The sequence below is a fragment of the Mus pahari genome, chromosome 19 (genome assembly GCF_900095145.1).
Source record: "Mus pahari chromosome 19, PAHARI_EIJ_v1.1, whole genome shotgun sequence".
NCBI classification, from domain to species: Eukaryota; Metazoa; Chordata; class Mammalia; order Rodentia; family Muridae; genus Mus; species Mus pahari.
Genome location: NC_034608.1, coordinates 82,645,487 through 82,660,481, shown reverse-complemented (window position 1 = coordinate 82,660,481; position 14,995 = coordinate 82,645,487). Strand labels below are relative to the sequence as shown.

General features: G+C 36.3%; 1 protein-coding gene across 5 annotated transcripts in view; it reads left to right on the top strand.

The window, feature by feature from the left end:
* Psd3 (pleckstrin and Sec7 domain containing 3) overlaps window positions 1-14,995 on the top strand; it is a 522,390-nt gene that overhangs the window by 309,402 nt on the left and 197,993 nt on the right. For 2 of the 5 annotated variants that reach the window (XM_029532004.1, XM_029532007.1), the window contains 4 exons: window positions 5,817-6,023; window positions 6,143-6,223; window positions 8,291-8,403; window positions 10,473-10,533. In XM_029532004.1, coding sequence (XP_029387864.1) covers window positions 5,817-6,023; window positions 6,143-6,223; window positions 8,291-8,403; window positions 10,473-10,533 — 462 coding nt within the window. The remainder of the gene's footprint in view (window positions 1-5,816; window positions 6,024-6,142; window positions 6,224-8,290; window positions 8,404-10,472; window positions 10,534-14,995) is intronic. The other 3 variants (XM_029532005.1, XM_029532008.1, XM_029532006.1) reach the window with 2 other exon arrangements.

The window sequence follows — 14,995 nt, the reverse complement described above, 5'->3', positions numbered from 1 at the left end:
CTGAGTGGGGACCCAGAGCACAGTGATACATAAGAACAAGCTAGGTGAGTGAGGCTCCATATGGGGCTGAGTGGTTACCCAGAAGCCTGACATCATCTCATTCATTTCGGGTCTTAAAAGGGAAATGCCAAGATCTTCCTTAAGGCCAGTAGACTGACAACTTCCTTGAGGGAGGCCTTGGCCCTTATCTTTTCTTAATACTTCATATATATATATATATATATATATATATATATATATATATATATATCATATCGACATGCTTCCTTGGACATCCCAAGGCTGATTCATTTGAGATAGAACATCTTTTCTGTCAGAACATCCAGATCTTTGGATCATGGCTAGTGACAGATCTGCCTTTCAAGTTGTGCTGGCATGAAAGGTTCATGTTTCTACTCTCACATTTCAGATTAGGACTCACTAGCAAATCATTCAGTCAGTTGTATCTGAACCAGTGGTCATTGCTACTTCTGCAGAAAAAACTCCCCTGCAATACTGCCAGTCTTCTGTTTGGTCTCTTACACTTTGTAGTTTTAAAAAATGAAGGGCCTACCCTTTAAAATACAAGTTGAGACTTAATTTTTTGGTCCGTCTGTTGTCTGTCTGTGTCTGTGTACACAGATAAGCATATGTGTGGAGACCGAGGGCGTCTGTCTTTTGAGACAGGGCCCCCAGCTTGGATATCATTAACTAGGCTAAGATGGCTACCCAGCGATCCTCAGGGCTCTATCTGTATCCACCTTTTCAACACTGACACATCCTTGGTAGCTCACAGTAACTTTAACCATGAAGATCCCTTAAGATATGATGCAATTTTTTTCTGTGAAGTTGCAGAAAGGTCTCAGCACCGAAAGGGAGCAGTCCTGAAGATAGACTTTATAACGATATCTCCCAAGTACTGTGCTCACTGCTAGTTTAAAACATAGCCGTGCGTTGCTTAAAGAGGTACATTCTGAAAATGCATTGTCAGGAGATTCCATTGCATGAACTCCAGAACATCTCCTTACTCCAACTAAGGTGGTGCACCTCACCACACACCTAGCCATATGCAATATGCTGTCATCTAAGAGGTCTTGAGCATCTCTCAAGTGTCATTATGTCAAGTGAATGGCAAGAGCTGCAGCTCCTTGTTTCCACAGTTACTGGGCTGTGTTTCTTCTTGTAGCACAGTTTTTACAAAACTATTTTCTGTGGCTGCCGTGATAAAACCTCAATGCTGAGAAGATGACTAACAATATTTTCTTTGACTTGTGTTTTGAGAAATTGCATAGTTGTCAACAAGTATACACAATTAATTAGTGGGTAATTTAAAAAATTTATTAACATTAAGTATATTTCAACTTAAATGTACCTTTTAAATAGCAATAAATTAAGTCCATTTAATGTTAGTACACTATTATTCAAAATTAAAAAGAGTTGCTAAATATTTATTTATTTATTTATTTATTTATTTATTTATTTATTGCTAAATAAAGTGTAACATAAAGTTTGCACTTAAGGCTATATGAATTGAGAAAACTTGAGAGCTTTGAATCTATGGAACACCCTAATAATCCTCATTAGTTTCTGAGTCTTTTCTTTATTCGTTCTGGCCCAGCATGGTTTCACACATGCTGTAGCATTTAGGCTTTAAACCGGTTGTTTTCTCTGCCTAGAATGCTTTTCATTTCTTATACTGGTGTGGCTAGTTTTCTTCTAGTCCTGCTCAAATGTTGCTTGTTCAAATAGGTCTCCTGTAACTACTTTCTATATGAATATATCTACCTATAACCCAAATTGGGATTCCTGTTCTCTTCTGATACTTCTGTTACTACAACAAATCTCACCTTCAAGTATAAGTGATTTATTTATTCATCTTTTTTCTTTAGGCACCACACGTAAAAGGCCTTTCTACATATTGTTCCCTTTGCACTCCCTTCATGTACACAGGGCATATTCCAAGCTCTACATACTGATCCTATGGTGCCCTGGAGAAGTAAGAGCTTTCTAAGCTCTCCTGCTGCACCGTTAGAGTACCTGGGTTATGCCTCTTCGGTTGCATAACCAATGACTTCCACAACTCCTGGCTCTCATTTGCTGCTGCTGTCAGCTAGGTCCACTCTGTGTTCTCATCACTACACTAGGCTGAAATGACGCAATAGGAGGAGGTAATATCTGAAGCAGTCCACTCATTAAGTTCCTCCATTGTCTTCTAAAGTCTGTTACCAACAATGACATGGGGCTTACACTTTTTAACTTATGACTGTGAAGAAAGTGACATCAGTGGGTGACAGATACATTACCTTCCATATATTGTCTAGCAAAGGCAAGTGAGAAGGGCCCTCAGACTGTGGCTAGCAATGACTTCAGCTGTCATAGGACCCCTTTGACATCTTCAGGTTCACAGAATAGATAGGCACAGGGGCAAAAAACCCAAAAGACTCAAAGCAGTTTTCTTGGTAGGAAGGAAAGTCATAAAACAAGAGTTTTAAGAGCATTGTGAAAGTACATGCAAAATCATGAACCACAAACTGCCTCTGAGAAAGAAAATGTCATGGTTGTGTACATCATTTTTTTCCCAGGCCTGCAGAGACAATACAGAATTTAGTCCTCATAGAAATATAAACAACAAATCACTCAGAACTGCCATGCACCCTCAATAATAACACCTCTAGTAATACTATTCACCTGATAAAGTCTAACACTGGTTTGGCATTCGCTGTGTGGTAGTCACTCAGCTAAGTGCTGCATACATGCTGTTCACCCAAGCAAGTCTTAGGAAAGGGGCAGAAGGGAACTTGTTTTATATATAGGGAAGCTTGGACTCTAGGACCCAAGTCTTCATGCTGCATATCATAAACAGTTGCTATTGCTAGCCATCTGGTGATATACATGTCTTCACTGATTCAAGAAAATGTTTACCAAGTTTCTTATGATAGACAGGTAATGGTTCACTTACTTGGAATATTTAAGTAAACAAAATACAACCAAAGATAAACATGAGTCTTGAGGATGTACTCTATAGATTCAAAGTTCTCAAGTAAGGTTGAAAATATCTCTAAAAGAGAAGTTGTTTCCTGCTTGTGTTGGGCCTTGTATATCTTACCCTAGGATAAGAGTTTTTTGTCTTCAGGAGGAGTTGGGTAAAGTAGTCATATAAAGTATGTTTCATAAAGTAGTTTCAGATAAACAATTATTTAAAAAAATTAATCTCTCAATATTTGATAGAGACGCTAGAGATGTGTACATGAAACACTGTTTCGTACTTACCTGAAACTTAAGACACCTGGGCATTGTGCTACTTTTATTTGGAAAATCTAATAATCTGGTAAAATACAAATGCTCTATGAAGGCATAGTGATCAGACTCCATGATCTGATCTGGACTGTTGAGAGTTGCCATAGTTACTTGGCTGTGGAAAATAAAGGCCCCATTGAAGCATTTCCTAGAATACAGGGGTGGGGACACTGAAGTAATTGGTAGAGATCTTACTATTATGAGATCGCGAAGACAAGAAGGGGAATAAAGCTGGAAAGGGAGACATCTAACTACTGAAAACATCTAGTACTCAACAGACCAGAGGAACCCTGTTTGTGGATTTAGGAGAAAAGAATGAGGTGTTATCTCCCTTGAGGGAGCATGCAGTCTGCTCTATCAAGTGTGAACAAGGCAGGGCTGCTTTGTCTTTTATTCCCATCCAACACAGTGCCTTGTGTGTTCTGGCTCTTGTTTACATGGGGCTGTAAAAGCATTACAGAAACCCCAACAGTAAACAGGGCTGAGAATGTGAGGTCATAGTAACATGACCTCACAGTTAATCAGGTCCTTGGAAGGCTGGGTAGATGAGAAGAACTGGAGTTAAAGTGAAGAACAGGAAGGAGGAGCAGGCAGGCTCTGTAAGATGTATGGCCCAGACATGTCTTAGCAGTCGTCATGGGTATTATAATATGTCTCATCTATTGCTGCTGGTAAGTGTGTATTAAGATCATCATGTTGTGATGATTTATGATGTTACTTGTTTATTATTCTAAAAGAAGATTCAGAAAAGTCTAATTACAGAGACTCTAAAAGACATCTTTCCTGCCCTCATGAAGAAGACAAAGTGAGGCGAGCTAGGTTGGGCAAAAGGAAGAAGGAAGAAGCAGAAATGTGACTTGAGGACTGTGAGAAAAAACAGCCAGAGCTTTATTAGTAGTTTTTTTCAGGTTTGTAATTGGATTTGAACAAAATCAATCTGTTGGAATATGTCAAGTAATTAGAATCAGTTGCTTGCATGGAGTGATTAATAAAAAAAATCCATGGGCATGCTGAGAAATTAACAGTTATTAGTGATGTGCTGGTAAAGAAAATTCTTTCTTTTGGCATTTGCTTTTAGTACATTATTGTAATATGTAGGAAAACTTGCAGAAACATAATTCAAAAAAATGTGTGTATGTTTGTGCATGCGTGCCTGTAACTTACCTGATTGTAACCAACATTGTTCTTGGGATATATAATTTACATTCTACTACTTATGTGGCTAAGATCTATTAATTTCCTTACTATGAAATTTCTATGAGTTTATATAGGTATGCTCTAATTAATTAAATATAAAAGTTTTCAGAAAATGATTGAGAGTTTTAACTTTCTAAGTAGGTTCAGGGTTAAAAAAATTGAAATATTTATTTTCATGAAATGACCATTATAAGAAAGCACTTTGTTGTTATTGGTATGCATTTTCTGTTGGAAATTGAAGGTGACTTTTTGTTTAAGAAACATCATCATGAATCCTGATTTGTATAGTCGATTTCTGATTAGCTCATTGTTTGCAATTGATAATGGTTTGTAATTTGACTTAAAGGTGAAAATAATTAGTATGGGTTTGGTCTTCCTCTATTTTGTACACTGGAGTTCCACTGTGGTCTCTAATAGGAGCAAGTAAGTTGACATGACTGGAACACATTTTCACATAGGTGGATGTAAAGGCAGTCTGACTTAATAGCTCAGGCCTATGTAGGTTCTATGTTGCAGCTGGCTTTCAAAAAACTATGATATATCTTACTCTTGTGTTATCACAGTTACTCCAAAGGGATCATAAAATAAAATCTTGTCCTTAAGTATGTGTGGCAACAGATTTTTCTCAAAATACTTCATTCAAAACAAGAGGTTTGAACAACAGGTGGTTCTGAGAGTCCTGTTGTCCTCTAAAAGCTAGCCATCAATTTGTAACAAATGTAAATCACTGAATTTTATATTATTTTAGGAATTGATTTTTTGGTAAAAATATATTACTTGAATTATATAAAAATGAATTTTTGAATATATTATGATTTACATTTTTGTTTTATTTACCAATATAGTACATATTGATAGATAAAATCGATATTATAAAGGAACTTGGTGCTCTCACTACTTAAAAATGTTAAGCCATTTTTTTTAGGGCTTAGACCAGAGATTCACAACCTATGTGTTATTACCCCTTGGAGGTGTTGAACAACCCTTTCCTAGGTCACCTAAGACCAACTGAAAACACAGATAGTTTCATTACAATTCATAACAACCAAAATTATAGCTATGAAGTACCAATGAACATAATTTTAATGTTGGGGACCACCACAACAAGAGAAACTGTATTAAAGGGTTACACAGTATTAGCGGAATTGCTTAGGCAATTATTTTTATAGTGTTTAAAAGTATAGTACTAGAATAATTTTTGTCAAATATTTAAATAGAAAACAGTGTTATTGAAAATAATTTTATATCATTGATTTTACATTGTCAAGATGACTTCATCCATTCTTTATTTTTGGCCATACAAATTTTTTTCTATTTTCTTTTATCTTTCTTTGTTTTTAAAGTAGGGACCGTTGCTTTGCTGAGGGGAAGACAACACAACTAGATGCTGGTTCTGCAATGGGGAGCACTGACATTCTGGAAAAGGAGCCCACAGAGAGTCTGAGCAATGGCACTAGCAGCAATGTGGAAGCAGCTAAAAGATTGGCCAAACGCTTGTACCATCTAGACAGATTCAAGAGATCGGACGTTGCAAAACATCTAGGCAAAAAGTATGTTCATGAGTCTGGTATTTGGCTGAACTTTCTATCTTGTGCTTTTTCTTTTTCTTTTTCTTTTTTCTTTTTAAAGTAGTTGTCAGTTCAATAAACTCTACTCTGTTTCCTTATAGCAATGAATTTAGCAAGCTAGTTGCAGAAGAGTATCTGAAGTTTTTTGATTTCACAGGGATGACGCTGGATCAGTCTCTCAGGTATGATGAAACATTACTTCTGTTCTTCATCACCTCCAAGGCATGACTTCTTAGCAGAGGAAGCAGTAGCTTCTGGTTAGAGTCTGCCTTTTCACTCCAATTCCATTTGCTTTGTGAGTTTGAATAATAATCTGGATCCTAAACAGAGAATAAGAAAAATGTCATAATAACAGAGAGTAAAGAAACCATGAAATAAGCACGAACTGATACCCAGCATGTATAGTAAGGTTGAGTCCACATAGCATGCTGAGGAATGGCCTGGAAGCAGATCTGAATCTCTTTTGAGGGTTGCCTTTTAATTTTCTATTACAGTGAAACATTGGGGAGCTTGTTAGGTGTGATGGTCTCAGAGTTCCTACATGTTGTAATTTACAACAAGATTTCCTTCTCTTCTTACTGAGCTAATACTCCACTGTATAGAATGAGCACTGTTGTCTCACTCACTTGCAATCCACATTTTGTCTATTGTGAATACTACTGCAGTCAACATAGGCACCTACATTCCTCCTTGAGACCCTACTTTCAGTTCTGTTGAATAAGTTCTGTTGTCAGTTAAAGAAATTATCATTTACTGAGTGTGAAATTAGAGGCCTTTGTCCCGTAAGTGCTTACTTCACATAGTAAATACAAAATATTTTCAAATGATATTTTGTTATTAAATTATTGAATGGGATAAAAATAACTCAATGAGTAGAATGTAAAGGGTGCGTCTGTGGAACAGATTACAGTGTCTACTTTAGCCTGAGTGTTTCGAATGAAGGCTCACCAATACTCACTTTCAGCACTTGAGCTATGGAATGGAGCACCCCGTGAGCATTCACTCTTGGGCACCTCAGAGCACTCTGATCATCTAGCACAATCCTTTCATTTTATCTGAAGTGACGCTGGTCGTATGAGAACAGTGTGCGGGGTGTTCTTGTTAGTTAGTGACAACATCCAAGATGAAGGAATGATTTAAATCTTTGCTCTGTGCTGCTGTTATGTGTTATCTCAAAAGTTACACAAAATAGTGATTAGTGTGCCTTATGATAACGAAGTACAAATCTCTAGTAAAAGGAAACAAGATTTTCATAAAAATCAAATTTTATGGTAGTAAGAATTCCTAAAAATTTAAATGATTTTTGTATGTAACCTATTACTTGTTATAAGGAATAGCTTAAGGTTTTATTTCTCAATTTCCTTCTCATGTATCTATCAATGATGATGTGAGAATAGGCAAAATAAAATTAACACAAGTCGGCTGTGTATGAAGCAGTGCACCTGCCATTTTAGAAGTCCGCATGTGAAGATTACCTGACTTAAGAACCCTAATATGTGGGCTTCTAACACATAGCTCGTATGATTATACATTGAGTCATTAATGTTTCTTTTTTTAAATTTTTGATTTTTTAAGACCAACTGTTTGACAATTGCGATTGGAAATCACCTGTGGTTTTCTTAGTATATTAGCCTTTCTGTTCTCACCCTGTCATATTTCATAGATTATTTTATTAGTGTGTCTGTGTGTGTGCATGTGTGTGTGTGTGTGTGTGTGTATGTGTGTGTTATCTGTGTATGTCTGTGTGTAGGTAGGTATAGTATTTGAAGTATTTGGGTAAATACAGGCATGCATGTGCTACAGCAAACATGGAAATTAGAGGGCAGTTTTGATATTTCTTGGTTTCCGCATTGTTTTTGAGGCAGGCCTCCATTTTTGTTTCAGCTGCTATGTTGAGTCCTCCAGGTAGCTGGCCTGTGAACTTAGGAGCGATTCTTCTGTCTTGAACTCACTTTTCTGCAGGAGTTCTGGGAATGTAGGTACTTGCTACCAAATCCCACTTTTCACAGGAAATCTGCACTCAGACCCTCAGGCTTTGACCTGCTGAGACATCGCTCCTCTGCACATTTTTTTAATGGCATTTAAATATCAATTTGCTTATTAAGTAACCACTTAGTGAATTTTTTAGGTAATAGGGAGAAATGATTTAGAGTGTTGTATAATTAATTCTTTACATTTCTCTAAGTTAATTGTCAAATATAACAATATAAACATCTTAAACATTTCTCTCCTTTATTATTCTTTCTCAGGTATTTTTTAAAAGCGTTTTCTCTTGTGGGAGAAACCCAGGAGCGTGAGAGAGTATTAATACATTTCTCCAATAGATATTTTTCTTGTAATCCAGACACTATCACCTCAAAAGGTAATCTAATGGAAAGCTTGCAACTTTATTTATGGTTATTTTCCTTATCCTAAAAATTGTATTTTACTGTAAAAAATAAGTTATATCTAATTTACCTCCTACTCATTTGTTTATGTAAATGCAAGTTGAAATCATTAGTTTCGTTTCCTGATATTTCCCTTTCATTTTGGTTTTTCACGTCATCTTTTTAAGGAAGGTTTAATGACATCATGATATTTTTGTTTTCATAATTATTTTTATTCTTTTTAAAATTCATAGTATAACAATATACTTTATTTTTGTTGTCTTTCTGTGCTCAGCTTTGCCCACTCAGAGATTTTATGTTCAAAGCAGTTTGTAATACATTATTGGTTTTCTTACTTTTTATATTGCTATCTCTATAGTTCTTGAAATCCATGTGTGTTTAGCTCAGCGATATGTTTTGTATATATCTCAATGGAGCTTTGATGAATCTTTGGTGCTATTGTTTTGATATTAATCAAAATCTTTATAGCTTCCTTTCACTTGCGGCTTTAATGAAATATGAGTTTGTTTGTGGCACTGTTTTTACAGTGTAAAGTAATATTTAACTGTTCTCAGCACCAGTTCTACCTAAAAGGAGAATCTGTTTTCATTGATAATAATATTAATCATAATCATAATCATGAATAATTTCAAGTTTTAAGTGAAGCATATTTACTTTTAAGTGGGAAGTTTCTCAAAACTGTATTAATTCTGGAGTAAATTTCTAGGATGGACAAGGAATAGAGACTGTCAGTTAGCAATTTCTCTGCTCAGTCCATCCCCTCGTCAGGCTGCAGCATTTGGTCATCAATATCACATCCTTATGTGTAAACTGGCACTACTTGGGCCATTTATATCACGAGGTCAGCACCAACTAGAGAAGCTAGGGAGAGGAAGAGGGTGGTTTTCATTACACTTGCAGGTGTAGGAAGATGTTAGCAAGCTTGCCTACAGTGAGGCCTGTGGGGGTGTCTGTATGTCCTCTTCATGGGGGAGTTTGTATGTTGGCCACTGCCTTTTACAGTAATTCCGGGAGTTAGTTTTGAATGTATGAGAAGCAAATGGAATGAATAAATATGCTGTTAGGCATATAAATGACACAGAAGGGAAGCCACCTACTAAAGTAAAAGATTTGCTTTTATAAACAAGCTGTCTTTCTCATATGTTTGGCATATGTTAATATGGTTTTTACTTTATCTAAAACTACTTTCATTTGGTTGTTATACTTGGGTTAAGAATTAGTAAAGAGAAGAGCTAACTCTGATACTTGCAGATAAGATGTTTAGCTATGTATACTTTTTATTTTACTGTATAAATTAAGATGAAAATGATAATTCCATTTAAGTATGAAATGTTATTTTAGGCTTTGACCACATTTTTCCTGAATATTTCATTTTTAATCCTCCCAGAACATTTCAGTGTTTTACTTTTGACTTCATCTATAACATACCAGGGGCAAAAAACTCTTATCTAAATGTGGTCTTTAAGTAGTATTGCAAAAATAAGTCTTTTATCTGTATATTTTAAATATTAAATGATTTGTTTTCAGTTTGATACCATAAGCTACAGAAAATTGAGAAAATATAGATCAAAAGAAATGTTTTGTGATCCAGATATTCTGATGGATTCTTCTAGAAATATTTACATTTAATGGAATCCTAGTACACGCATGATGTTTCTCATCCTGATCATCATTTCTCCACTTTAGCCTATGTTCCTGTACAACATTCCTAATGTCCTCAATATTACAGTTTTGTTTCTGGAGAGTTATCTATGTCCCCTGATGAACAATGTTTGTCTTTGTGTCTTTGTATTTGTGTAGTGGAAAGCCCCAGACGAGTTTCTGTGTTAAAAGACACTGATTCAGTCTTTGTACATGTAATGCCAAATTGCTCATCAGAGAGCTGCTACAAATTTATCAACAGAAGAGTTGAACTTTGCACATTGGAAGTTTATAATTTAGCTCATTCACTTATGCTTTCTAAACAAAGTTCTGTCTAGTACAGTGCTGTGTTTTTTAAGGCCTGTGTGTGTGCTATGTTAACAGTAGGCCCTGTTTTTTGCAGATGGAGTTCATTGCCTCACCTGTGCTATGATGCTGCTCAACACAGATCTTCATGGCCATGTAAGTGTGTGCCTATGATGCTGTCTCTCCCGAGCTGCAGCATCACAGTACAGTGTGTCTTTGCTTTTGTGGTTATACATCCTTTCCTCTGCTCCCCCTTGCCTTCTTCTATAGAGCATTCCCATAGCAAGCAGATAAATGTAATACATTGTCCAAAAAGAGAAATACCCCATTCATTCCACATGGAATATACAGAGAGGAATTTAAAAACAAACTTTTTTCATAGGTGCCTAGAATGGTTTTAATGTGTGCATTCTGTATTATCTTTCTCCACCAGATGGCAGACAGAAGTTTTACTTGTTTGGGGTTTTGTTTTGTCATCTCTTATTCTAGTGGTTGATACATAATGTTGGAAGAATAATGTCAGAAATTGGCATTTAAATTTTAATAGGTAAAACAATTTAGTCTTTTCTGAATTCTTCAACTCACCTGTTTTGTTAACTAGCTAAAATATCAAATAAAACCCATCACAAAACTAGCCATCTCATCACCTGTTTAAAATAAAGTATATACTTCATAAATTTATAATTTATAAACCTGTAATAGAAATGATATTTATAAACCTGTAATAGAAATGATATTTATAAACCTGTAATAGAAATGATAGAAATACTTCATAAATTAATAATTTATAAACCTGTAATAGAAATGTAATTAAAATGATAATTTTAGTTATCACCTTTACCTTTGAGAAAATGAGAATATTTTAAGTAAATATAAACTAATCTATATTTACTTAGAGCAAAATTCTATTTTTATGTATTTTTTGAAGGAAAAAGTCAAGTTTTTATGTAATTGAATATATCGGCCCTTAGCATATTATATTTTACTTTGTGATTTAGAAGCTATATGAAAATGACTACTATATAGCAACTATGTTTCAGTTTTCCAGAAGTTCTCACAGTTCTCTTGATACTACAGAGCTCCTCTGTAAAGAAGCTAGTGTGTTGAGCTCTGTGGGACCTCTAAGCTTAACTAGCTATTATCAGAGGTCTAGGGTGGAGAAAGGGTTCCCCCAGCAGCCAAGAGAAGGGGAAATTAAAAATAATAGATTATACTGTTAATATAATCTTAACAAATCTAAAAGTACTCAGAAGTTCCCTTTTGTAATTTTTGAAGTATGATTTATAATAATTTGGTAGGCTGGAGACATGTAGCAAGTGTCCAGACATCATGCCCATCAAGAGTCTAGAACTTTCATGAAGACTTCTTGGATAAGAGTGATAATAATATCACACAGAAATGAAGGTATTGCAGTTCCTTAAGTGAGCACCTTGAAGTGTTTGAATCCAGCATTTCTCCATCTGGCTAAGTGGAAGACCAGGCAATGGGTTGTCCGCTCCCTTCCTATGGACAGACAAGAGGCTCATTTACAGCATGGTTCTATGAGTTCTGTGATGATAGGAACCTCCATTTCAAAGATAGATGTGCCCATGTAACATTGACCTACCAGTGGTGTTCAGCATAAAGAGGGCTCTTCTTATAGGCGTTTTTGAAGTCCCATCAGCATAAAATGGTTGTGTATTTATCATCTTTTAAGAAATGTCTGATAGTGGAAAAATGTACTAATATTTCATTCTTGTTAAAACATGTGAAGGTTATCAAACAACGTCTGAAAAAGTTGTTACATTTGAGAGATTTATGTCTATTAAGTCCTGGATTGCTTTAAGATAGCTAGTAATGTTTTAATAATACTTTGAGTTAAGTACACATCTTACTGCTCATAATCATTTGAAATAAAGCAGCAAGTATGGATGTGAGGTCTAATTTTTGTTCAGATCGCCTGCTGTGGTTGAATGCAGACACACTGTGGATACCCTGGTCTGGCACCACAGCTGCAGAATCATGAGGGCTAGACCGTCTGTCTAATCCCAGCTTCAGAGCTCTCGAGGAATGAAGGCAGTCCGTTAAAGCAGCGTGCACTGGGCATGTGGCACACTCTTGGAATCTCAGAAGTTGGGAATCTGAGGTAGGAGCATTGAGAGTTTGAGGCCAGCAAGGGCTACATAGAGGTGCACTGCTAAGCAAGGAGACTCAAGCAAACAAATAATTGTTTCCTTTGACACCTGGAATGAAAAATATCTTAATGTTACCTTTAATTGTCCCAAATATAGATAATTAGCAGTTGTCTAAAGTAGCAAGGGATTGATATAAAAAGAGGACATTGTAATTACAGTAAATTCCTCTAGATCACCACCTGGATTATATTTTCAGTGTTAGTTTTCAGCCTTGGTTGAGTGTGTAAAAGTCTGTATTGTATGCTTAGAGCTGTCAAGTGTTCAGGCTTGGTGTAATATTTTCTCTATTATGCAGTGCATACTAGTATCAATCTGTAGAATGTATAGTTGCTATCATAAGAACTAACCATCTGAAAATGTGTTTTTTTTTTCTTATTTTTCCCTCTGGATACATTTTAAAAATAAACTTCCCTTCTAGGTGGTAAGTGTCCATAATTCTGGATGTAGATTCTCTTGCATCATAATTGCCTGATCTAGTCTGTGTGTGACTGGTTAGCATGGCCATTCTGAGGCTGAATTGTTCAGGAGATGAGTGAGTTCTTTCTAGTGTTTGCTTCTTCCTTTTCCTTACTGCTACACTGCATAGGCCATCACCATCTCCTACCTGCTCCAGTGCCAGAGTAACCCTGTGGGGGAAACTAATAAACCATTTCCCTTCTCTTCTGTACCATTGTGCTCTAACAGCAACACAGCAGCATGACTTCCTAAGAAATGCTAACTCCAGCTTGTCCTCATGCTTTCTACAGGGAGGGGCTAACAGGGAAGATTGATTGAGTTTTTGTTTTGTTTTGGTTTTGTTTTTGGTGTTTTTTTTTTTTTTTTTGGCTTGGTTTTGTGAGTCTTTCCTGTAAATAATGATGCTCTGCAAATGCATTGATATGGACCCTTCTTTGTCCTGCTGCTTTTACTAATAAGGTGATGGAATGGATACTAATAGAACAACCTCTAGTAGGCAGCTCCACATTACATGCAGCAACACTTTTCTGTCTTTAATGTGTCCTCTCACTCACCAAATACCAGTAGTCTTACTATGTGCTTTAAGTTCTGTACCATTTGAGTAGGCATTAGCAATGAGGAAGATGTGTTTAATCAGTGCTCCAATGTCATTGGTAACTAGGCTGGTTACCATTAATCAGATTTAACTGAAGGCATGTTTAGCAGGTAACCAAGAAGCAATTGTAGAAAAAAATGTCATCAAGGTTTTCAAAATTCACGGAGTTACAGTTAAGCTCCATTAAAGAGGCTAAGAAAACCATGATGTATCTATTAGTTCAGACACATCCAGGGTTGTTCTTTACTCTCTGCTTTAAGTATAATGAATGGTTAGTCATTATGTCAGCAACAGTATCTTGTTTATACTCATTTTTGAGTATTCTTGTAGATTATGTAAATGCCTTGCAGTTATGATAACATGGCTGACTTGTTCAGTAATCCCTTTTTAAATGTTTAATTATCTACAATAAACACACACATATGTATGCACACAAAATATATATGCCTGAATTATAGTACTAAGTACTAAATATGCTAAAATTGCTTGGAATATGGAAATAGGATTGACATTTTTGTATAAACTTTATTGGAACTACTATAATATCTATATCTATCTGTCTATCATCTAACTATCTATCTATATGAAAGAGAAGAATGATTTTTCATTAATCATTTTATTTGTTTACATTTTAAGTGATATCCTTCCAGGTTTCCCCTCTGCAAACCACCCATCCCATCCCCCTCCCCTTTGCTTCTATGAGGGTGCTTCTTTACCTACTCACCCACTCCAACCTCACTGCTGTAGCATCCCCTTATGCTGGGGCATCAAGCCTCCACAGGAACAAGGGCCTCCCCTCCCATTGATGCCAGATAAGACTATTCTTTGCTATATATGTAGCTGGAGCCTGAGGAGAATAAATTTTATTATTTCTGTCTGGACAGAGTTTAAGATGAATTCTATTGTCTCTGAGTAACTAGTTCTCCTATGTGTGAAGCATATTCGGCCTCCTGCACGCCTTCCCCTGTCAGCCAGCTCAATAAGTGCCTGGTCTGAAAACAGGTGGCAGGGGCAGGAGAGTAGGCAGGACTGGCATTCTCATGGTGTTAGGGATGGTGATTGGGGACAGGAACTTAAACACAGAAGTGACTAGCAGTGAAGAATGAGCTAATATGAACATTGTTGACCAAATCCACAGCTAGCAAATCTCAAGCAGTATGCAACCCAATGTCTGTCCAAACCCAAGACATGATTAGAGTCTGTGGCAAGGAAGTTACTTAGATAAATTTGTGACAGGAATTTACTATTTACTACTGTTGTCAGTAATTCTCTGCAGCAACTCTTTCCAGAGTTGCTTAGTGCTCCTCGGCGCTGGTAGAGCCACTCACCAAGTGGAGAAGAGGTAGCCCCTGTCTTCCTTGGTTCCCATACAGATCCCTTGCATCTTACTGGGTA